We start from the raw sequence: 23,937 nt of genomic DNA on the forward strand, positions 1-23,937 counted from the left end.
GATATATAAAATAAAAGAAATTAATTTATTGGACTTAATAATATCTCACTAAATAATTATTGAAATGATGTTTATAGATTTATAAAATAACACAAAAGCTGATAATTATGTCCTCAATTATTAATATTATATTAACTTTTCTTTTATAAAAAGGTATTATATTTAATTTTTTTATACTCGAAATAAAAAGGTATTATATTTAATTTTTTTATACTCGAAACAAATAAGATTTATATAGGTTGTGGGCTGAGTTGAATAAGATTGAAACATTTTTTATATTCAACCTAATTGTTCGAGTTTGTAATTTTATAATTTTTTTTATTTTTTTTTTAATAAAATAAAATGTAATTAGTAAAATATATTAACCACTCATTTTTAATACATATTTTTAAAAATTAACTTTTAAATAGTTAAAAAAAATATTTTTAAGCGTGGTTAGAGAATCCTAATCAAATAATTATGAAATATATTTTTTTAAAAAAAAATAACAATAAATTCGGATTTGTTCTGTTCAATCCAATTAGTTTTAGGATAATGCATGAACCAACCCAATACATAAAAATTTCTTATATTTGAACCGAACCCAAATTATACTAATTGAGTTGGGTTGATCGGTTCCTGAATTCATCAAATTTTTTAAATACCCACATGAGCCAATATTCACATAACATTTCTAAATAATGAGACATTATAATTAAGAATATTTGATGTTTGTAACACATGTTAGTAATATATTACGAATTATGAATATTTGATATTTGAGTTTATAAGATTTTAGTTATTAACGCGACATATACGGTTAAAAATATGATTTTTTTAAAAAATATATATAAAAAAAAATAAACAAACCCGATTACTCTATCTAATCCAACCCAAAATAAAATGTTGGATTGCTAATTACAACGTATATTATCAATTAAAATGTCAGATAATCGAACTCGTGTCCATTTAGCGTAAGGACCATTTTGCAAAATTTTAATATTTTACAAAATCACACTATTTCTTTTTTCCTCCCCACAAATATCGCAAATTCCCTCCAAACCCCCACTTCCAATCCCACCAAGTGCTAAAAATAATAATAATAATAATAAATAAATAAATAAATAAAACAAAAAGGAAAGAAATTATAGTCATAAAATGTGGGATTTGTGAATGGTTATTGCACAAACTCAAATCCCAAGAAAATAAAAAAATTAAAATAAATTAAAAAAAAAAACATTTCCCAATGTCCTTAAAAAGTTGTCGGAAAGTTCGGAGAAAACGACGACGCTTTTGCCAATCATGAGCTTTCTTTTTACCTTTGCGCCTCCAATAATTGCCCTCCCCATGTCTATAAGATATTGCCTATACCCTTAATTTTAAATCTTTTGGATTTTGAAATTCAAGCAATTAATATTAAGGGAATCAACATATTCACTCATTTAATCATTAATTTCTAGTATCCTTTCCTTATTATTTTAATTTAATCCATTAAGCTCGATCGAGGACTATAAAGCTTTAAAACAGGTCGAGGTCGGTCTTCGATCGAGGACTATAAAGATGAAACTACTGGGTATCGTGGTATTTCCTTATTATTTTAATTTAATTCATTAAGGTCGATCGAGGACTATAAAGCTTTAAAACAGGTCGAGGTCGGTTTTCAATTGAGGACTATAAAGATGAAACTATTGGGTATTGTGGTGTCGGTCTTATATTTATGACGAAACTACTGGGTATCGTCTTTTAGTAAGCAATATGAATCCTGATAGTTATCTAAGAAGATCATTCAATTTTACTAGACTGTACCTCAAATCTCTCTGATAACATAACGATGACAACAACTCCAACAATCATGGATGGCACAGGTGACAATAACAGCAACTTGAAAAGTTGTGTGAACATATATGTAACAGCCCAAGTTCACTACTAGAAGATATTGTTTTATTTTGGCCTCCTTATTAAACATCACTAACATTGTTCCTGTGACAACAACTCCAACAATCATGGATGGCACAGGTGGCAATAATAGCAACTTGGACAGTTGTGTGAACATATATGTAACCGTCCAAGTTCACCACTAGCAGATATTGTCCTCTTGCGGCCTCCTTATTAAACATCACTAACGTTATTCCTGTGACAACGACTCCAACAATCATGGATGGCACAGGTGGCGATAATAGCAACTTGAACAATTGTGGGAACATATATGTAACAGCCCAAGTCCACCACTAGCAGATATTGTCTTATTTGGGCCTCCTTATTAAACATCACTAACATTGTTCCTGTGACAACAACTCCAACAATCATGGATGGCACAAGCGGCGATAACAGCAACTTGGACAGTTGTGGGAGTATATATGTAACAGCCCAAGTCCACCACTAGTAGATATTATCCTCTTTGGGTCTCCTTATTCATCACTAACGTTGTTCCTGTGACAACAACTCCAACAATCATGGATGGCACAGGTGGCGATAATAGCAACTTGAACAGTTGTGAGAACATATATGTAACAGCCCAAGTCCACCACTAGCGGATATTGTCTTATTTGGGCCTCCTTATTAAACATCACTAACATTGTTCCTGTGACAACAACTCCAACAATCATGGATGGCACAAGCGGCGATAACAGCAACTTGGACAGTTGTGGGAGTATATATGTAACAGGCCAAGTCCACCACTAGCAGATATTATCCTCTTTGGGTCTCCTTATTCATCACTAACGTTGTTCCTGTGACAACAACTCCAACAATCATGGATGTCACAGGCGGCGATAACAGCAACTTGAACAGTTGTGGGAACATATATGTAACAGCCCAAGTCCACCACTAGCAGATATTGTCCTCTTTGAGCCTCCTTATTAAACATCACTAACATTGTTCCTGTGACAACAACTCCAACAATCATGGATGGCACAGGTGGCAATAATAGCAACTTGGACAGTTGTGTGAACATATATGTAACCGTCCAAGTTCACCACTAGCAGATATTGTCCTCTTGCGGCCTCCTTATTAAACATCACTAACGTTATTCCTGTGACAACGACTCCAACAATCATGGATGGCACAGGTGGCGATAATAGCAACTTGAACAATTGTGGGAACATATATGTAACAGCCCAAGTCCACCACTAGCAGATATTGTCTTATTTGGGCCTCCTTATTAAACATCACTAACATTGTTCCTGTGACAACAACTCCAACAATCATGGATGGCACAAGCGGCGATAACAGCAACTTGGACAGTTGTGGGAGTATATATGTAACAGGCCAAGTCCACCACTAGCAGATATTATCCTCTTTGGGTCTCCTTATTCATCACTAACGTTGTTCCTGTGACAACAACTCCAACAATCATGGATGTCACAGGCGGCGATAACAGCAACTTGAACAGTTGTGGGAACATATATGTAACAGCCCAAGTCCACCACTAGCAGATATTGTCCTCTTTGAGCCTCCTTATTAAACATCACTAACATTGTTCCTGTGACAACAACTCCAACAATCATGGATGGCACAGGTGGCAATAATAGCAACTTGGACAGTTGTGTGAACATATATGTAACCGTCCAAGTTCACCACTAGCAGATATTGTCCTCTTGCGGCCTCCTTATTAAACATCACTAACGTTATTCCTGTGACAACGACTCCAACAATCATGGATGGCACAGGTGGCGATAATAGCAACTTGAACAATTGTGGGAACATATATGTAACAGCCCAAGTCCACCACTAGCAGATATTGTCTTATTTGGGCCTCCTTATTAAACATCACTAACATTGTTCCTGTGACAACAACTCCAACAATCATGGATGGCACAAGCGGCGATAACAGCAACTTGGACAGTTGTGGGAGTATATATGTAACAGGCCAAGTCCACCACTAGCAGATATTATCCTCTTTGGGTCTCCTTATTCATCACTAACGTTGTTCCTGTGACAACAACTCCAACAATCATGGATGTCACAGGCGGCGATAACAGCAACTTGAACAGTTGTGGGAACATATATGTAACAGCCCAAGTCCACCACTAGCAGATATTGTCCTCTTTGAGCCTCCTTATTAAACATCACTAACATTGTTCCTGTGACAACAACTCCAACAATCATGGATGGCACAGGTGGCAATAATAGCAACTTGGACAGTTGTGTGAACATATATGTAACCGTCCAAGTTCACCACTAGCAGATATTGTCCTCTTGCGGCCTCCTTATTAAACATCACTAACGTTATTCCTGTGACAACGACTCCAACAATCATGGATGGCACAGGTGGCGATAATAGCAACTTGAACAATTGTGGGAACATATATGTAACAGCCCAAGTCCACCACTAGCAGATATTGTCTTATTTGGGCCTCCTTATTAAACATCACTAACATTGTTCCTGTGACAACAACTCCAACAATCATGGATGGCACAAGCGGCGATAACAGCAACTTGGACAGTTGTGGGAGTATATATGTAACAGGCCAAGTCCACCACTAGCAGATATTATCCTCTTTGGGTCTCCTTATTCATCACTAACGTTGTTCCTGTGACAACAACTCCAACAATCATGGATGTCACAGGCGGCGATAACAGCAACTTGAACAGTTGTGGGAACATATATGTAACAGCCCAAGTCCACCACTAGCAGATATTGTCCTCTTTGAGCCTCCTTATTAAACATCACTAACATTGTTCCTGTGACAACAACTCCAACAATCATGGATGGCACAGGTGGCAATAATAGCAACTTGGACAGTTGTGTGAACATATATGTAACCGTCCAAGTTCACCACTAGCAGATATTGTCCTCTTGCGGCCTCCTTATTAAACATCACTAACGTTATTCCTGTGACAACGACTCCAACAATCATGGATGGCACAGGTGGCGATAATAGCAACTTGAACAATTGTGGGAACATATATGTAACAGCCCAAGTCCACCACTAGCAGATATTGTCTTATTTGGGCCTCCTTATTAAACATCACTAACATTGTTCCTGTGACAACAACTCCAACAATCATGGATGGCACAAGCGGCGATAACAGCAACTTGGACAGTTGTGGGAGTATATATGTAACAGGCCAAGTCCACCACTAGCAGATATTATCCTCTTTGGGTCTCCTTATTCATCACTAACGTTGTTCCTGTGACAACAACTCCAACAATCATGGATGTCACAGGCGGCGATAACAGCAACTTGAACAGTTGTGGGAACATATATGTAACAGCCCAAGTCCACCACTAGCAGATATTGTCCTCTTTGAGCCTCCTTATTAAACATCACTAACATTGTTCCTGTGACAACAACTCCAACAATCATGGATGGCACAGGTGGCAATAATAGCAACTTGGACAGTTGTGTGAACATATATGTAACCGTCCAAGTTCACCACTAGCAGATATTGTCCTCTTGCGGCCTCCTTATTAAACATCACTAACGTTATTCCTGTGACAACAACTCCAACAATCATGGATGGCACAGGTGGCGATAATAGCAACTTGAACAATTGTGGGAACATATATGTAACAGCCCAAGTCCACCACTAGCAGATATTGTCTTATTTGGGCCTCCTTTTTAAACATCACTAACATTGTTCCTGTGACAACAACTCCAACAATCATGGATGGCACAAGCGGCGATAACAGCAACTTGGACAGTTGTGGGAGTATATATGTAACAGGCCAAGTCCACCACTAGCAGATATTATCCTCTTTGGGTCTCCTTATTCATCACTAACGTTGTTCCTGTGACAACAACTCCAACAATCATGGATGTCACAGGCGGCGATAACAGCAACTTGAACAGTTGTGGGAACATATATGTAACAGCCCAAGTCCACCACTAGCAGATATTGTCCTCTTTGAGCCTCCTTATTAAACATCACTAACATTGTTCCTGTGACAACAACTCCAACAATCATGGATGGCACAGGTGGCAATAATAGCAACTTGGACAGTTGTGTGAACATATATGTAACCGTCCAAGTTCACCACTAGCAGATATTGTCCTCTTGCGGCCTCCTTATTAAACATCACTAACGTTATTCCTGTGACAACGACTCCAACAATCATGGATGGCACAGGTGGCGATAATAGCAACTTGAACAATTGTGGGAACATATATGTAACAGCCCAAGTCCACCACTAGCAGATATTGTCTTATTTGGGCCTCCTTATTAAACATCACTAACATTGTTCCTGTGACAACAACTCCAACAATCATGGATGGCACAAGCGGCGATAACAGCAACTTGGACAGTTGTGGGAGTATATATGTAACAGGCCAAGTCCACCACTAGCAGATATTATCCTCTTTGGGTCTCCTTATTCATCACTAACGTTGTTCCTGTGACAACAACTCCAACAATCATGGATGTCACAGGCGGCGATAACAGCAACTTGAACAGTTGTGGGAACATATATGTAACAGCCCAAGTCCACCACTAGCAGATATTGTCCTCTTTGAGCCTCCTTATTAAACATCACTAACATTGTTCCTGTGACAACAACTCCAACAATCATGGATGGCACAGGCGGTGACAACAGAAACTTGGACAATTGTGGGAACATATATGTAACAGCTCAAGTATACCACTAGCAGATATTGTCCTCTTTGGGCCTCTTTATTAAACATCACTAACGTTGTTCCTGTGACAACAACTCCAACAATCATGGATGGCACAAGCGACGATAACAGAAACTTGGACAGTTGTGGGAGTATATATGTAACAGCCCAAGTACACCACTAGCAGATATTATTCTCTTTGGGCCTCCTTATTAAACATCACTAACGTTATGGATGGCACAGGCTATGACAACAGCAACTTAGACAGTTGTGGGAACGTAAAGGTGGCTAGTGGCATGGCGACACGTGCTATAAGGATATTTTAACAAAAAAAAATTAAAAGAATTAATTTTATTGTAAATTATTTAGGTTGAAAAGTTTGGAAGAGAAACCCCACATGGCACTTAAGTTAGTGAATGTAATTATGATATGATATACTCTTCTTATCCCAATAAGATTTTCTCCTAATATTATAATTTAGTCCTTTTGGTTTATTCTAATTCTCTAAGTCCCCACCGCCGTCTCCAATTTTAAATTAAACCCCAATTCTAGGCTACAAAATGGAATTCTGAAACTTCCTTCATGCATTGCTTTTCTAATTTTCCATTATTATTCTTCTTGCTTTCTCCCCAAGACTTTCCCTTATTTACACTAATTGCCCATAATTAACGTGTTTTATTTTTTTGGCAAGTTCTCTAATTCTTGCCATTTCAATTACAAAATTCCTAAAATGGGTTGAAGTTTAAAGATAATTAAAAATAATAATAATAATAATTTTTTAATTTTGAGTTAGATTTTAAACATATTTTAAAAAATAAATAATTCATTCTCGCTTCAGTCCCATTTGAACCCGTTCAGCAACGAAAACCCTTCATGGGTTCTGTCCCGCTCTTCCCTTCTCCTAAAATTCACTCCGAGTTGGGTCGGTAAAGCTAGGAGTCCAACTTCTCGAGCAGTCGAGATATTGAACAACGAACATTCATCTGAGATAGACATGGTACATTCGGTGGATGTGAACTAATTTTTATTTAAAATTGGTTTGTAAAATGCAAAGGTATGAATAATTTGAAGGGTGAAAAGAAGAGTGGTTAAAAGGTGTAATTAAAGTAATAATAAATAATAATATGGGGAAGAAAAATGGCAATTTATTTATAAATGATAATAAATAATTAGGACCGACTCTTTTTTGGTACCCATCGGCGGACGTTGACAGGTAAATATATTTAATAATTAAAGTAATAATATATTAAGTTTTGTTTTTATAGGTTTTAATATATTTAATATGTTTTTAAAAATTAATAAATATATGGAATATAAATTTAAATTGGTATCTAAATTTGAAATTTTAAAAAATTATTGAATTTTTTTAAATTTTTTTTAATAAAACTTCGAAAATTTTCTAAGAGTAACATAAAAAAATAATAATAATTTATAAAATATCGATAAATAGTTTTTACCTATATATTTACGGTAAAAAAAATTAAAACTTTTTCAAATAAAAGTGAGAGGTTAAAATATTAACGGTAAAACTATTTTAAATTTTTTAATTTGTATAGTTTTTTTTTTTTTTTAAGTATTATTGAAAATTTTAAAAGTTGGTATTCTTTTTATTAATTTAGCCTAAATTAATAATAAAATTAAATATCTAAATTATGTTCCATAATTAGTGATATAATTTCGAATTACTTTTAAAATGGGGAATTAAATTAAAAAATTAACAAATTAATAATAATTGTTTTATTATAAATTTTCTAAGAAAAAAAATTGTGTCATTTCAACGTCTAACTACTAGGTTGAAAATATATATGTTTTAATTTAATTAGCATAATATGAATTTAATTAATTTATAATAAAAGTATTTTTTTTTTTTCAAATATATTAATTTCTGTCGGCTGACATCAATTCAACATAATTTTGGGCAAATTAAATTTCTTTTTCGATTTGACACTCACAAAATCTGCCCAAGCCCCAACCATTTTTTTAACACCACAATATTTATTATTTATTTATATATATAATAAGTATTATTTTATTTAATTAAATTAATAAAAATATCGTTAAATTTTCAATGGTCTAAAAAATGTTCTTTAAACTTTAGAAAAAAAAATACCATTTTCATTAATTTTTTATAAAAATAACTAATATTTTGTTTCATATTCAAAAATGCTTTAAAAAATATTAAGAAACTTTTAAAATATGTTTAAATTTTTAAAAAAATTTAAACTTTTTTAAAATTTTAAAAATAATTTTATTGTTATTGTAACGTTTCAAAAATATTAATTAACTTCTAAGAGCAATATTATAAACAAAGATATAAAAAATTTCATGAATATTTTTTAAACATAGTATTATATATATATATATTTTAAGTTTAAGCGTATTTTTTGAAACAAAATATATATATATATTTTTAGATTTTTTATAAAATGTTTGAAAATTAATATTTTATTTAGAGAAATAAATTGACAAGTATTTTTATTTTTATTTAAAAAAAAAAAAAAAAAAAAAAAAAAAAAGGAGTGAAGAATATTAGTTGGAGAGCGAAAGGAGAGCGACGATGTCCCAAACAATTTGGTCTGACATGTTTGAATATTTACAACAAACAAACAGAAAGAGGTGTCGAAAAAAACAACCTTTTCCGATTTCAAATTCATCCGAAAAGGAAGAAATTAAAAAGGAAATGCCAAAATTTTGCTGCAAAATTCCCTGATTTTCATATCCCATATTTCTCATTATTACAATTCCGAGAAAAAAGGAGCATTTAATCCCAACCTGTTTTTTTCCTTCTTCTTCTTCCTCCCCTGTCTCTCTGTCTCTGTCTCTGTCTCTGTCTGTTACTGATTTTTCTGTTCACTTGTCGGAATCCCAAATTCTCCCGCCGATGTGCAGCTTCTGTTCGGCGATGAACCTCTCCACCTTCCGATTGAAGTCGTCGATGTCCATTTCCTCCACCGAATCCGTTAATTTTGTCGATTCTCTGCTTTCTTCCCGGCGAATCTCTGTCTTCGATCGCCGGAGCTTCGCTCTTTCTCGATTCTCTTCGAATCTCTCCGATTCTGTTCTCCGGTATTGCCTTGTCTCTGGGATGATCAAATGCAGGACAGGCGATCCCGGTGTCGGCGCTGTCGTCGTCGTTGGATCGATTGAATCTTTGCTCACCGCCGATTTTTCTGTGTTCTTCTCGGCGACGGAATCGTCAACCGGAGCCGGCAAATTCTCCAGCGCCGTCGCCGTGTTTTTCTCGTCAACGACCAATTTATCGTCGACGGAGTCGTCTTTCGAAGCGATCAGACTCTCCGGCGAATTGTCGGCGGTTACGTGAGAAGACCGAGCGTCGAGGGTGGATTCGGCGTCGGTTCGGTTCGAACCGGAATTGTTGTCGGTTAAATGGGAGAGAGAGTAAACGACGAAGAGCATGGCGTGGAAAACGATGAAGACGAAGGTGTGACTGTTGAGGACGACGAGGATTCGCCGGAAAAAATGGCGGAAGAATGGTCCGGCGAGAGAAAACAAGCTGGAGCGGTGGAAAACGAGAAATAAGAACATAATAAACTCGAATAACCACTTGAGCTTACGGCGGCGGCCGGAATTCGCCATGGAAATGGCCTTGACGGAGTCGAATCCATTGAGAACCATTGTTTAAAGATCGGTGAATTACAGAGAAATGGGAGACACTGAGATGCGCATGAATTTGGGCCCTTTATATAGAAAGGGGGAATTTAATTAATTATTAAGTATAAGTGATTAATTAAGTAGCTTAGTTTAATTTAATTTAATTTAATTTAATTTAATTTGGGTTAGGGAGACTGATTTAAAGGGATTGGTTGGGGCAGAGCCACATGGGCCGTGAGTAAGCCGACCACCGTGAGTGGTTCCAGGCGGGCCTTGACCGCCGCTCGTGCGTTGCCTGGACATGGGTCCGATGGCGTCACGCCACTCTTCTAATCAAACCAAACCCCTTCATTTTTTGGTTGAGTTGAGCTAGGTCGAATACTTTTATTTATATATATATTATTTATTTATTTTTTAGCAATGCTACGAGAAGTGTATATGGTCATAGCCAACGATGCAACGAATGAAGCCATTAACAATGAGCTAGCGACGGTCGTGGCTCGTAAGAGGGAGAGAGAGATTCAGCAACAATTTTTTTTTTTTTTTTTTTTTTTTTTTTTTTTTTTTTTTTTTTTTTTTATCTAACCCTACTCAAATCTCGAACATTTATGTTGGATTTGACGTTTCTTTTTTGTCTCGTACCTCTACTATTAGGTCTTTGATTGACTTATCTTTAAATTTTAAATCTTGTGTCGGGTAATCTTCGATCTCTAAAATTTATTTATTTTTTGTCTAGTAAATATTTAAAATTCAAAAAATATTTAATAATCCGTTAAACTATCACTATTGTTTAATATATTTTTAAATTAAAAATTATATATATATATATATATATATATATATATATATATATATATATATATATATATATATATATATATAATGTTAACAACTAATTAATCTGAATATTTTTAAATATATAAATTAGTTATATTTAGAGTTATGTAACTAAAAAACTAGTATGCATATTTTAAATTTAATTTCCTATAAATATAAATATAAAATAATTTTATGTGTTTAATATGAAATTTAATTAAGAAAATTCACATAATTGAAGGGCATGATTGTAATTTGGAGTATATTTAAATCATTTTATATTATAAATCATATTAATTATGATTTTTTTTTTTTTTTTTGTAAGATATTAATAAATCATTAATAAAAAAAGAAATTAATTAATTGCCTACTAACTAAAAGACAAAATGCATTTAAGGCACAAGGCAAAATAGTGGGGCCCACCATACACCTAGATTTCCCACTTTCATTTTGCTCCAACCAATAGAAAAATAGCAATGAAAATAAATAAAAATCATTTTATTGCTATTTTTTATTTTAAAATCATTTTATTTTAATTATAACATTAAATTGAAGATTATAAATTAATTTATTGCTTTTATCTACAAATTTTAATTAATAATGATTAAAATGATAATATTTTCGAAACAATACTCTATTGTCGAGTTATCTCTTTTCTATGGTAACCGTTCGTTTCTAATAATATTTTAAAATATTTAAATTGACGATTTTAATGTTATATAATGAGTGCCCTAGTCTTGGTCCCTGTAGCGTAACGGGACCATGCTTAAACTCCATAAACTTGGACAGATTTTTTACATGATGATTGTCGTTCTATGGGTTACCTTTGTCATATACTCTCCGATATGTTATTTTATCGATCAAGAGACTAAAACGGAGGTTCTTACGTGGACTAGTTAACATAGAATTGTTCCGAGAAAAAACACGCTCAGCCATAAGTCGTGATTTTCAATTCTTTTAAACTTTTCTTAGTCAATTATCCTTAGGATTTGGTTTATTCATGTTCCTCTCTTTTACTCCGAATTTTTATTTCAATAATTGTTTTAAAATATTTATTAAAGATATAAATTAATATTGTAGTTTTAAAAATAATAAAAACATAAAATGTGAACGGAACAAAAATAATATTTGAATTAATAAAAGTTTTCTTAAATGGTGACGTGGCGACGAGTGTGGGAAAAAATGAAAGGGTGGAGCCCGCAATCCCAAAGCAAATGACAAAGTGCCACGTAGGACTTTCATTACCACAACTTCCATTTCCGCCGTTTCCCCACCCGAGGTTTACCCTTTTTCTTATAATTCTTTTTCTTTAAATTAAAAATTTTATTTTTATAAATTTGTCGTCATAAATATACCTTTAATTTAACAAATTTGAGTGAATTATTGAATAAAATTAATACTAATTTCATTTTTATAAATTTTTATAGATTTTTGTAGTCTTAATCATATAAACATTTATTTATATTTAATTATCTACATTATATCTTAATTATGTGATAGTTTGAGTGGAAATAAGAGTATAAATAAATTAACTGTTTTTTTTAATAGATAAGACCCATTTTAAATTTAATCTATCAAATTAAAAATTTTAAAAATCATTTTTTTTTAATTTTTTTAATTTTAATTATTTTTTCTTTAAATCTTGTTTTGTCATTTCATGTGAATACTCATATTCCTACTCCCAACCAAAATCAAAAGAATTCCCATGAAATTATACCTTTATATTAATTCTCTCTTTCTCTCATCATTTATGATTCACATAAATAATAATTTTTATTTTTATTTTTTGCCATTAATTTTAATTTTTAATTTTAGCATTTTTAGAAATGATTAATTTTATAATACTTAGAATTGTACCATGCCAACCTATTTTATAAAATTACAAACATGTTAAAAGACATGTTTAAAGGCTTACTAAAAATACAATTGAAAATTTAAAAGTTTACAAATAAAAAATAGACACGAGCACAACCTAAAAGTTGAGGGGACGAAACTTTTTAACTTTTTAATTAATTTTCTGTGTTATTCTTTAATGGGTATAAGATTTTCACCTAATTGTTAATGATAATCATACACGAGTTGAATCAACATGGTCACGACACGATATCTCATCGATATCTAAGTTGGTTGAACGGAAGAATTTATTAAATTATATCTTTGCTCATATCAAATCCCTCACGACACTTTAGCTTGAATACAACAATATCCGTTTGCCTTAAGTCAAGTCAATTCAACCCATGTGCTATGTTAATATGAACACGACCGAGTAGACTATATGCTACCAAACAACTTTGAAGTCTTATGTTCGAAGTCCTCGTATTAATTTAGATGTTTTTGGACGTGATTTGATGGTAGAGTGGTTGAGGTAAAAACTAAGACAAATGGGTTTGTTGAATGTGAACAGAATCCCATCTTAAGGTAAACGTCAACACCTAGTCAATGTATTTAAGGCTATGATTATTATTTTAGTAATAAAGTGAGCTCCAATCCAAAACTAATGATATTATATGTCATTGCATTGCATTCCACATGAAAGATTTATGTAACGCTCTAGCTTATCTTATGTTGAAAAATGAAGCATTTCAATGCTATAGACATAAAGATGTTACATTCATGAATTCTTTTTCTACCATTCAATCTCCCTAGAATGATCGTGCAGGTTCGAAATCGACTAAAACCAGAGAATGATCCTGTCCTATAAGGTAGTACCAATAGCAACGAGATGCAACTTAAGCAGCAGATGAAAGGAAAACTAGGAAACTAGAAGGCGGAAAACTTAGCTGCTACTATGGCATGGCAGAGCTGGCTGCTACAAATTTACATGTTAGTCGCGCTCGGCATCTTCAAGCTCTTCGTCCTCTGGTACTCCGCGAAGGTAAAGAACATTATTACACCTGCCAGGAAAAAGCACGAATATTGCCCATGTTTGATGTTAGAAACTTGGAACTTGCAGAAGAATTTATCAGTAGGCACAAGTGTCAAACTTGAAAGACAACGACAGCGGCCATATCCTTACTAGACCTCGAAAAATAAACGCGTGTACACAACTTTTTATTCTTCAAGTCAATACCGACTAAAATGAAATTTATAGTAAGAGGAAAATCCATCGACTTTAAAAATCACGAGGGTTCAAGTCCCTCTACCCCAAAAACCCTAAAAAGGCTCGTTGGCCTCTTTAATTACCTATCATTTCATTATCGATTCACAATTCGTCATGTTTCTCCTTCATTCGACTCTTTCACAAGCCTATTTGAGCGGAAATTGGATTTCGTCTTCTCCAAGAAACGTGCCATTTTGGTTGTATCTGTGTTTTTCCTAACATTTGTGCTTGAGCATATATATTATGGACAGTACACATGCATTACTAACTACACATAAGCATTGATGCACTTGATATTGCAATTTGCCAACACTGAAAGAAGGTTACCTGATCAATATTTCTCCGAGACTCCCAGTACATTGCCCATCAATATATTCCTCGGTATTGGCAAGCTGCATTTAAAAAGTTGTATACAGGAATCAGCCACTGAAAGAGACTATGGGCTTACTTGAGAAATCAGTTCATAAGTAGTTTTCTGTTTTTAAAAACAAAAATTCAGAGAAGAATTAGTTTTCCTTTCGTATCATTTAATTTGTTGTTCTTCCTTTCAGAATCTAACAGTTGCAAATCAATTTCAATGATTAACACTGCCGAATTACTCCATCGCATTTCGTATAAACAATTATAAAAACAAAATGGATAGTTTCGTTTCCAAACTACATAATCAGAAAATGACAAACAGAACAAATCAAGTTTAAATTCAAATATGAAGGACTTTGAATCAGTCAGTGGTAAGTTTGAATGGTTCAATTAAAAGGACGATTGCAATAAGTAGAAACAACAAAGAGATGATCAAAATCTTTTTAAAAAATGACTGAATTTATTCCAATGCAAGTAGAAACAAACCTGCAAGTTCATGTACGAGTCTACAGAGACCAGAAAGCCTGAAATGGAAACGAAACTCAGTATAAACTCCAGTAGGCAAGAAAAATAAGAAAAACAAGCAGCAGGTAGAAGCAAACCTTTGTACTCCATCCCCCACTTCAGTTTCACAACAACAGTCTTTCCAGTCAAATTGTTCAAGAACGGTTTCGGGTTAACTGGAATACTCTACAATGCCCAAACAATCATGTAAAGAATTCAGCAGGATTTACAAATCAAAGCAAAATCAGGGGAAAATCTTAAACAACAAAGAATCTCTGGAGCTATCTGATTCTACATAAGGATAAATTAACACTTGATCCATAGTTAAAAACAACAATAACACGTAAACACTAGCTCAAAAAGCGATGAAAACGAAAAATCTTGCTTACCATGGTTCCGAATGATCTAAAAGTGCTTCTCTGGGATCAACGGAGGCTCAAAAGAACGGGGAGACGAAGAAAATGGCGCTCTTTCTTTCTAGGGTTTGTTTTCCCTCCCCCTTTCCCTTTCGTTGAGTCTTTGGGAATTTTCGGCGGCAGAGGGAATTGGGTATTATGGGCCGGGTAATGGACTACATGGGCCCATAACTTGAAGCCCATGGGCTTTTAGAGTGAGTCCTCTTAACCCAATATTCCTATATTTATATTACAAAATTCTGGAAAAATAATAATAATAATAATAACAATAATAATAACAATAATAATAATAATTAATTACTTAATTATGTATATATATATAGTCAATTGGGTCTGCTCCTATCCCAACCAACCCCAGAACTTTGAATGGCCGGCATGTTTTGGACGGTAGAACGGGGAGAGGGGGAGTCGTGCCTATTCTCTCTCCGGGCACGAGCAGGAACATCAAAATGAAAGATCGAAGACATGTACATGACATGAAGCGAGATATTAAAAAATACGTGAGATGATTTGATAGGCTGCATGCAAAAAGAGTTTATCGATCGCATAATAATCCATTCTTGTGTGTAGCATGTGGGGCCATGTCGCCCGAGCGACCATAGTACGGCCGCTCATCATATATATATATATATATATATATATATATATATATATATATATATATATATATATATATTATTTTTTCGTTTGAGTTAAGTTGAATTTTTTTAAAAACTAAAAATTTGGGTCGATTGGATGGTTGACATTTTGAAATGGCCAGTATCACTAAGTTGGTAAAGCAAGGGACTCAAAATCTGTGTCACCAGTTCAAATATGCTATTGACAATAAGGATACTATGCAGGAAATGAAATGACTCGTATCACTTAGTTGGTAGATCAGAGGACTCAAAATCTTCGTGTCACCGGTTCAAATTTGCTATTGATAATAAGGATACTGTGCAGGAAATGAAATGACTCGTATCACTTAGTTGGTAGAGCAGAGGACTCAAAATCTTCGTGTCACCGGTTCAAATCTGTTAATGAAAATAACGATAATAGGTAGGAAATGGCTGGTATTGCTTAGTTGGTAGAGCAGAGAACTCAAAATCTTCGTCTCACCGGTTTGCTATGAAAATAAATAAGGATAATGTATCGGAAATGTGCCGTGTGTAGGAAATGACCGGTATTGCTCAGTTGGTAAAGCAAAGTACTCAAAATCTTCGTCTCACCGGTTTGCTATGAAAATAAATAAGGATAATGTATCGGAAATGTGCCGTGTGTAGGAAATGACCGGTATTGCTCAGTTGGTAAAGCAAAGTACTCAAAATCTTCGTCTCACCGGTTTGCTATGAAAATAAATAAGGATAATGTGTCGGAAATGACCGGTATGGCTTAGTTGGTAGAGCAGAGGGTCCTTAATTTTTAAAAATTTAACTAAAAATTTTAAATAAATATAATTTTCTTTAATAATTTAAAAAACAACTCGAGAATAAAATTTATAATTCTAAAAAAAAAAAAAAAAAAAAAAAACTTTAAAATAAAAGTGAAAAAGTAAAAAATAATAATAAGTGTAAAGTCCCAACACTCGAAAGTGAGGAAACCCGTCGCCAAATTCTGCCTTGGAGAAGACGAAAACCCCTAAATCCTCCATTAAAACGACCTCAATCCTCTCCCTTTTCGATCGGAGAGATCGTGATTGTGGCTCTGCGAACCTCTTGAATCCGTCTTACCTTCACCAAAAATGTTTAGGAACCAGTACGATACTGACGTGACGACATGGAGCCCGGCGGGGAGGTTGTTTCAGGTCGAGTACGCGATGGAGGCTGTCAAACAAGGCTCCGCCGCCATTGGTCTCCGATCCAAGACTCATGTGGTTCTGGCTTGCGTCAATAAGGCTAATTCTGAACTATCCTCGCACCAGAAGAAGATCTTCAAAGTCGATGATCACATCGGCGTCGCCATTTCCGGGCTTACTGCTGATGGACGCGTTCTTTCCCGTTATATGAGATCTGAGTGTATCAATTATAGTTACACTTATGAATCTCCTCTTCCTGTCGGTCGTCTTGTAGTTCAACTTGCCGATAAGGCTCAGGTTTGTAAACGAAGCCCTTGTTTTGTTCACAATTTTGCTGGCGCTTTGGATTTCTTTTGCATTTTAGATATGTCAGCCGTGTGAGTATTCATGTGTTGAATTTATTTGGTTGGTGGGGGGCTTGGTACAGAAATTACGAATTAATGTAGCTGGATGGATAGTTAAAGGGGAACTTTTCATTAAGCTCTCAAAGCTAAGGAATACATTGTCGAGTTTATCTTTAGTCAGTAGATGAGGTTATGGAACATTTGGGAAATGGCACAAGGTCTCCTCTGTGTTCTCTATTTTACAGTATTTTGAAGACAGCTAAAGATTATAGGCTTTCTGTTTGCTTCTTATCTTATGTAGTTAGTATTTGTTCCACTGATTCTTGATCGCGCAGTGGTCGAAGAAAACCAGGAATTTTAGGTCTTTAATTTGTTTGATTGTTCTACTTGTTGAATTACTTTGAACCTGCCTATCGTTGCTGGTAAGTTTCTATTTTCTTTCTCAAGTATTGTTGTTTAGTAGTTTAGGTTTTAGTAGAAGCCAGGAGGCTGTGTAATTATTTAGGGTCACAATATATCTGCCTACCACTTTTTGTGGCTCTTGGATATATAAGAGATTAAAGAATGCTTTGAACTATGTATCTATCTGATTGTCATGGGGTGGATAGTTCTCAATAACTTTTCCGGTGAAGGTTTTCTTAATAGAGTCATACAAGTTGAGTACTCTTATATGCACGTATATGTCACGTGATTGATGGACTGAGTATGGAACAAGAAACGTTTGCAGCTGGATGATTGAGGGCATGGTCTCCATTATATTAGGCTCCAACATTCTGAAAGTTCTAGCATAGTATCCTGCACTGTCTTTGGTAACCTTGTATTTTGAGAATTGGGGGTTTAATTTGTTAGTATACGACGGGGCTCTGAGAGATAGCATGGGGATTAGGAATTCTCTACCTTCAATTTCAAGGAAAAGAAGTTAAAGTTCTTGAATTTCATTTAATCGTGTCGGTGTTGTTATTGGTTTAAATAGATCCTTTTTAAGGTTAGATTCTGCTTTGAAGTTCTGTGGTTTATCTAATTATTTTGGTTTCTCAATTCCTTTTTACTGCCATAGTTTTAGCTTTGTTGACAATTTAGGCAATAAAATGTTGGTATTCATAATGCAAGACTCATATTATAGTGTAGATGCAGAAACAATCTTGGTAACCTGAATTATTGCATTTATTCCCACTTTTCTTGTTAATAAGACTCCGTGTATTCACAACGGAAATAAAGACAATATCCTAGAGTTCAGTGATAGAGAAAATGCCATCCACAGCAAGCTAATACATGAAGACCTTCCAAACTAAGTTATGTTACAGAATGAACAACACATTATAAAGAACAAAAGGCATTCTAACAAGGGGCTGTTTAAAGAACAAAATCACTAAAGTTATGTAAAGTTACTTCCAAGGGGCTCTATCTTTTCCTTTTAGCCACCTCTGTGAGGAGCCTATCTTTAATGCATTTGCGAAGGAACACTGAAAATTGCATTATCTCCTCTTTAACCCCTATTTTTTTTCTGCCGTAAATTAGGTTCATTAGCCAATAAGGTTAAAGGGTAGAACTACTACTTTGGTGTACCCTTTTCTTTCTTTGTAGAGACAGATTTCAATTGATTTGGGCAGCTAGTTTTGATAAATCATGGTGAATTCCTTCCCACGATGATATTTTGAAGTGTTCAGGATATACCGTATATCGTTGCATGGGATGTAGTTGTTAATTGTCATTTATCTTTTGCTGGTGCCTCCTTGAATCATTTAGATGTCTGCCCCTAGGCTGTAGGTAGGATTCAGCACAACTTCAAAAGCCATGCCTTCATGCTCCCTGTATAGTGGGTTTCCTATCGTTTCCTCTATTAGAAAATTTATCCATCTTTCCTGGGATTTGCTAAAATTCTAGAGCGCTGAAACAGGACTCTAGGCTGGATACTTTGTTAAGGGTATAATTCTGAATTTTTAATATTATTTGTATTTCCAGGACTCTATGCTGGTTATTTTCACAGGAGAAACTAGTTTTGAGGTTTAGAAATATTTGCTTTCTCTAACAATGTTGGCCACTGATTGCAGGTCTGCACCCAGCGCTCGTGGAAACGTCCTTATGGTGTTGGTCTGCTAGTAGGTGGTCTGGATGAGTCTGGTGCTCACCTATATTACAACTGCCCCAGTGGGAATTACTTTGAATATCAAGCTTTTGCCATAGGATCCCGTTCACAGGCTGCAAAGACTTACTTGGAAAGGAGGTTTGAGAACTTCAAGAACTCTTCTAGAGACGACTTGATCAAAGATGCACTGATCGCCACCAGAGAAACCTTGCAAGGAGAAAAACTGACTTCCTCCATATGCACAATTGCCATTTTAGGAGTTGGGGAACCTTTCCATATATTGGATAGGGAAACTGTTCAGAAGTTGATCAATGAATTCGAGATCGTTAAGGAGGATGACGTCCCTGCTGCAGATCAGGATATCGAGCCAGATCAGGGTGATTCTGCTGCTGCCCCCGAACCAGCTGCAAGGACAGACCAAGGTAGTGCCCCGGAGCAAGGCGTGGCACCAATGGACATCTAACCCACATCCCGCAGACATCCCTTCCTCCTCCCCCCGCTTCCTGGGTGTTGCTGTCAGGTTTGGTGGTTTGGTTCTTTAGTGCAGACATTTTGATACTTCTCTGTTGTGGCTTAAGATTTCAATTTTACATTTATGGAAGTTGTATCAGATTGTTGAAAACATGGTATCTCAACTGATTATGTTTTTCTATTATATTATTGGGAGAAGAACGTTGAGCTGATCCACGATGTTCTTTAGAAACTTGGAATCAAGTTAGTGTTAGATTGATATTGAATTGCATGAAGGAGGAAGATCATGATGAACTGATTCTTGAGGCCCACCAGTAGCTGACTGATTTTTATGGATATGAGCCCTAGGACAGGTTTGCATGAATGGCTTACCACTTATCATTGGCGATGTGTTACTTAAATAAATACATACACACAGGTATAATATAAGCATAAAAGCCATATGCCAGAGATTATCAAAGACTTCAAATTACTTATCCTTCCATGAAATTTGGAGGAAAGTTCAGCCATCCCAATAATGAAAGAGATGCCTGTTTAAAAGACAAAATTCATGATAATGGAAATGGATGGGACAATGATAGTGACATGAGAAAAATGATTGATCATTGAGGGATCTCTTGGACAGGAAGCCCTTTGATCTGCAAATGTTTGTGCATCCATTGCCAATTCTCTGGGGTGACCTCACCCCCGAGTGAACGGATAACAGAACCACCGCTGCACGACCCCAATTGACAGCATTTCTCCAGAGACAATCCCTTCACTAATCCGTACAAAAATCCGCTCGCAAACAGGTCGCCTGCTCCGGTGGCATCGGTCGCCTTTGATTCCCCTATTGCTGGAACTCGGACAATCTGAAAGTCCATATGCATTCAGAAACACTTTGATTTCACAGTGATCTCTTGACTTTGTATGTCGTTTTGGGCAAACTACGAATCAAAACCAGTATAGGAAAAAACAGAGGATTTGCTCGATGCAGGCATCGAGCAACTTTCCTGTCCTATTGTGCAAGAAAGTGTGCAAACATAAACAGAGGATTCGCTCGATGTTGCATCGAGAAACTTTCCTGTCCTATTGTGCAAGAAAGTGTGCAAACATTAAGGGTTCAAATATCCATGTGTAGGCTTAAGAAACTGGTTTTGATTGTTCTCATCACTTCATGAGATGAGAAGGTAATCTAATGTCTTTCAAGATCATCACATGTGACACAAAAGGTGAAAGGTGAATCTCTAACCTCTTTTCCGTGCTTAGCGATACAACCATTGGCGCCTAATGTCACGACAGCCCATTGACAGTGCTTCGCAAGAAATTCTAGAGCAACTTCAGGATCAGCATCTTTCTCACCACTGTAAAGATTAAACATAGTATCAGAAATTAAGGCCATCACCCTAGAGCTAAAGTAGCCAAGTTCGAAAGCAATGGCTATCATCACCCTATCAACTCTTTTGCTTCGTCCTCATTCGCAAAGCAAAGGTCTATATCCCCAGACTCTAGTAGCTGGAGAAGAGGCGATCTAAAATCCCGAACCATCTGGCCAAACATCGATACGTGAGACTCTTTATTGAACAAATAACAACTTCTTCTTCGAAACTAAAAGGAAGCTCATGTCGTCAAAGAATATACCTCGAAACTGGCCAAATCCAAGGATACAAAAACTTTCTCTTGTTTGGCCATCTTTACAGCCGCTTCAATAACTTCCATGTTAAATATACTATATCTCATTACAAGCCACTGCAACAAAGACATGGCAAGACAAGACAAGAATCTTTCAAGTGTGGCAATTGATTCAATAGAATGATATCAGTTGACAAGATTTGACATAACAGGATGATCAAAGAACATAAATATGAGAGTGAAGGCAGAAAAGGAAGTTCTTAAAATGAATAATATGTTCATGATCCATTTTCGATTCTGGCCGCTATACAAGAACATAAAGATGTGAGTATGCTAACCTTAGCTCCTTTGAAGTCATCTCTAGTCAGTTCATTTGCCTGAAAGATGCCAAAACAGATAGCCATCTAAGTTAACCTGTTTATATCCAAAACGCATATAGAATCACGCACGAACAAAGAATCACGAACTCCGAATCGAAGAGATAATATACCTGAACTTTGACTGCACTTGAGAGAGAGGGTCGCATTGTGCGATTTCCCATTGCATCGACCAGGCAAACACACTGCCGAATAATTCACAATACATTCTCAGAACTTTAAAATACATAAACACAGAATGCAAATTTGGATACCCCTCCATTAAAGGAGAAGCAGACCTGAGCTGTGGGACCTTTAATCATCCTCAATCTTGAGAGATTGACCCCATTGGAGCTCATGTTACAGACAAACAATTTTCCTTGCTGATCATCGCCATAGGCGCCAATAATTCCACAGCTGACTCCAAACCCCGCACTCAATCCTCGAATTGTGTTGGCAACACTTCCCCCCGCTATTGTCTTGAAAGAAGTCAGCACATCAGGCGAGGAAAGGATATATGATTTCACCTCCCTCAGTATATTCTCAAGCTCTTCCATTCCCACCTAAATCCATATATATATATATATATATATATAAACAATGAACAGAATGCATGAAAAGAAACTTAAACAGACGAAATTCAGCACAAATTACGAGTAAAACATAAAATCACAAGAACACCAACCAGCCAAACTCATAAAAGTGAAGAACAAAAACAACACCACCGCTTCGAAATCCAATTGCACAGAACACTATAAAATCAGTTCTAAAATCACACAGAATAACGATAATGATAAAACGATGCAATAATAGGGTAAAGAAACAAAAACAACACCAGAAGCAGAATCCGCTCGCACCGATCAAAGATCAATCAAAAACACAAACGAGTCAATAAAATCCTAATCTTAAAATCAAGGAATTCCAGAACAGAAGACGTAATTGAGCGATAGAAATAAAAAAAAGTAAGTTTACAGGCATTGAGCCACCGCGGTCGCCGGGAATTCGATCGAGAAGAGAGGGATCGACACGGGCAACATGGTCGATGAGGGCAGCGGGTTGAAGACCAAGAATAAGAGGGGCGGCGGGTTGAGACTCATTGGCAGTGGGAAGCAAAGGCTCGGCTCCCATTTTCGTGGATTTAAGACCCTGTTTTCTCTGCCCTTTTTGCCATTTTCATTACCATTCATTATATAGAACTCCGTGGAAGGGAATCTCTGAGCCATGGGACCAGAGACCTCTCCACAAAAGAGAGAACCCAACTCAATTATGACTCACTTTCCCCAAATTGCCCTCCCTACATCTTGGTGTTTACTCCATTCTTATACCCTTTTTTGGAATTTTACAATTTTACATAATCTATTTCTTCCCCCCATTAATTAGGCACCATATTTTATTTTATTATAATATTTTTTTTTAGTTCCAATAATATATGGCGTCCACCTATTTTATTCTTTAAAATATATATATATATATTATTAAAATAGTAGTTATACGCTTAAATTGTTATCAAACATTTCTTACCAACAAGTGGATTAAGTCAATTCGTTCTTGCTTCGCTTGCGGTTAATCGACGTATACTCGAGCCTCTGACCCTGATTCAAGAAAAAGGTTGTAGAAAACGAGGGCAGAGAGATTTCATTCGTTCTTGCGTCGCCTACGGCCAAGCGACGTATGCTCGAGCCTCTAGCCTCGATTCAAGAAGAAAGTTTTAGAAAATGGGGGTAGAGAGATTTCGTTCGTTCGTTCTTGCGTCACCTACGGCCAAGCGACGTATGCTCGAGCCTCTAGCCCCAATTCAAGAAGAAAGTTTTAGAAAATGGGACCAGAGAGATTTCGTTCGTTCTTGCGTTGCCTACGACCAAGCGACGTATGCTCGAGCCTCTGACCCCGATTCAAGAAGAAAGTTTTAGAAAACGGGAGCAGAGAGATTTCGTTCGTTCTTGCGTCGCCTACG

The 23,937-nt window shown here is 35.7% G+C and overlaps 4 protein-coding genes across 4 annotated transcripts; 1 reads left to right on the forward strand and 3 right to left on the reverse strand.

The window, feature by feature from the left end:
* Window positions 1-9,150: 9,150 nt before the first annotated feature.
* Window positions 9,151-10,212, reverse strand: LOC147791588 (uncharacterized). Its single transcript, XM_087125698.1, has one exon. It carries the CDS (start codon window positions 10,167-10,169, stop codon window positions 9,384-9,386), a length of 786 nt encoding a protein of 261 aa, XP_086981824.1. The 5' UTR covers window positions 10,170-10,212; the 3' UTR covers window positions 9,151-9,383.
* A 3,226-nt stretch (window positions 10,213-13,438) lies between these two features.
* On the reverse strand, window positions 13,439-15,475 carry LOC111799164 (putative small nuclear ribonucleoprotein F). Its single transcript, XM_023682582.2, has 5 exons — window positions 15,315-15,475; window positions 15,024-15,111; window positions 14,908-14,945; window positions 14,389-14,453; window positions 13,439-13,855 (listed from the first exon to the last, which is right to left on the reverse strand). The coding sequence occupies exons 1-5, from the start codon at window positions 15,315-15,317 to the stop codon at window positions 13,786-13,788; spliced, it is 264 nt and encodes an 87-aa protein (XP_023538350.1). The 5' UTR covers window positions 15,318-15,475; the 3' UTR covers window positions 13,439-13,785.
* A 1,411-nt stretch (window positions 15,476-16,886) lies between these two features.
* LOC111799163 (proteasome subunit alpha type-1-B) lies at window positions 16,887-20,228 on the forward strand. The gene is made up of 2 exons (XM_023682581.2): window positions 16,887-17,412; window positions 19,511-20,228. Exons 1-2 carry the CDS (start codon window positions 17,062-17,064, stop codon window positions 20,006-20,008), a joined length of 849 nt encoding a protein of 282 aa, XP_023538349.1. The 5' UTR covers window positions 16,887-17,061; the 3' UTR covers window positions 20,009-20,228.
* A 214-nt stretch (window positions 20,229-20,442) lies between these two features.
* LOC111799162 (uncharacterized) lies at window positions 20,443-23,170 on the reverse strand. Its single transcript, XM_023682580.2, has 8 exons — window positions 22,956-23,170; window positions 22,283-22,546; window positions 22,118-22,189; window positions 21,966-22,004; window positions 21,637-21,744; window positions 21,446-21,543; window positions 21,248-21,359; window positions 20,443-20,867 (listed from the first exon to the last, which is right to left on the reverse strand). Exons 1-8 carry the CDS (start codon window positions 23,109-23,111, stop codon window positions 20,619-20,621), a joined length of 1,098 nt encoding a protein of 365 aa, XP_023538348.1. The 5' UTR covers window positions 23,112-23,170; the 3' UTR covers window positions 20,443-20,618.
* Between the last annotated feature and the right edge of the window lie 767 nt (window positions 23,171-23,937).

This window comes from Cucurbita pepo, chromosome 7, assembly GCF_057944985.1.
Source record: "Cucurbita pepo subsp. pepo isolate OVF chromosome 7, ASM5794498v1, whole genome shotgun sequence".
NCBI lineage: Eukaryota > Viridiplantae > Streptophyta > Magnoliopsida > Cucurbitales > Cucurbitaceae > Cucurbita > Cucurbita pepo.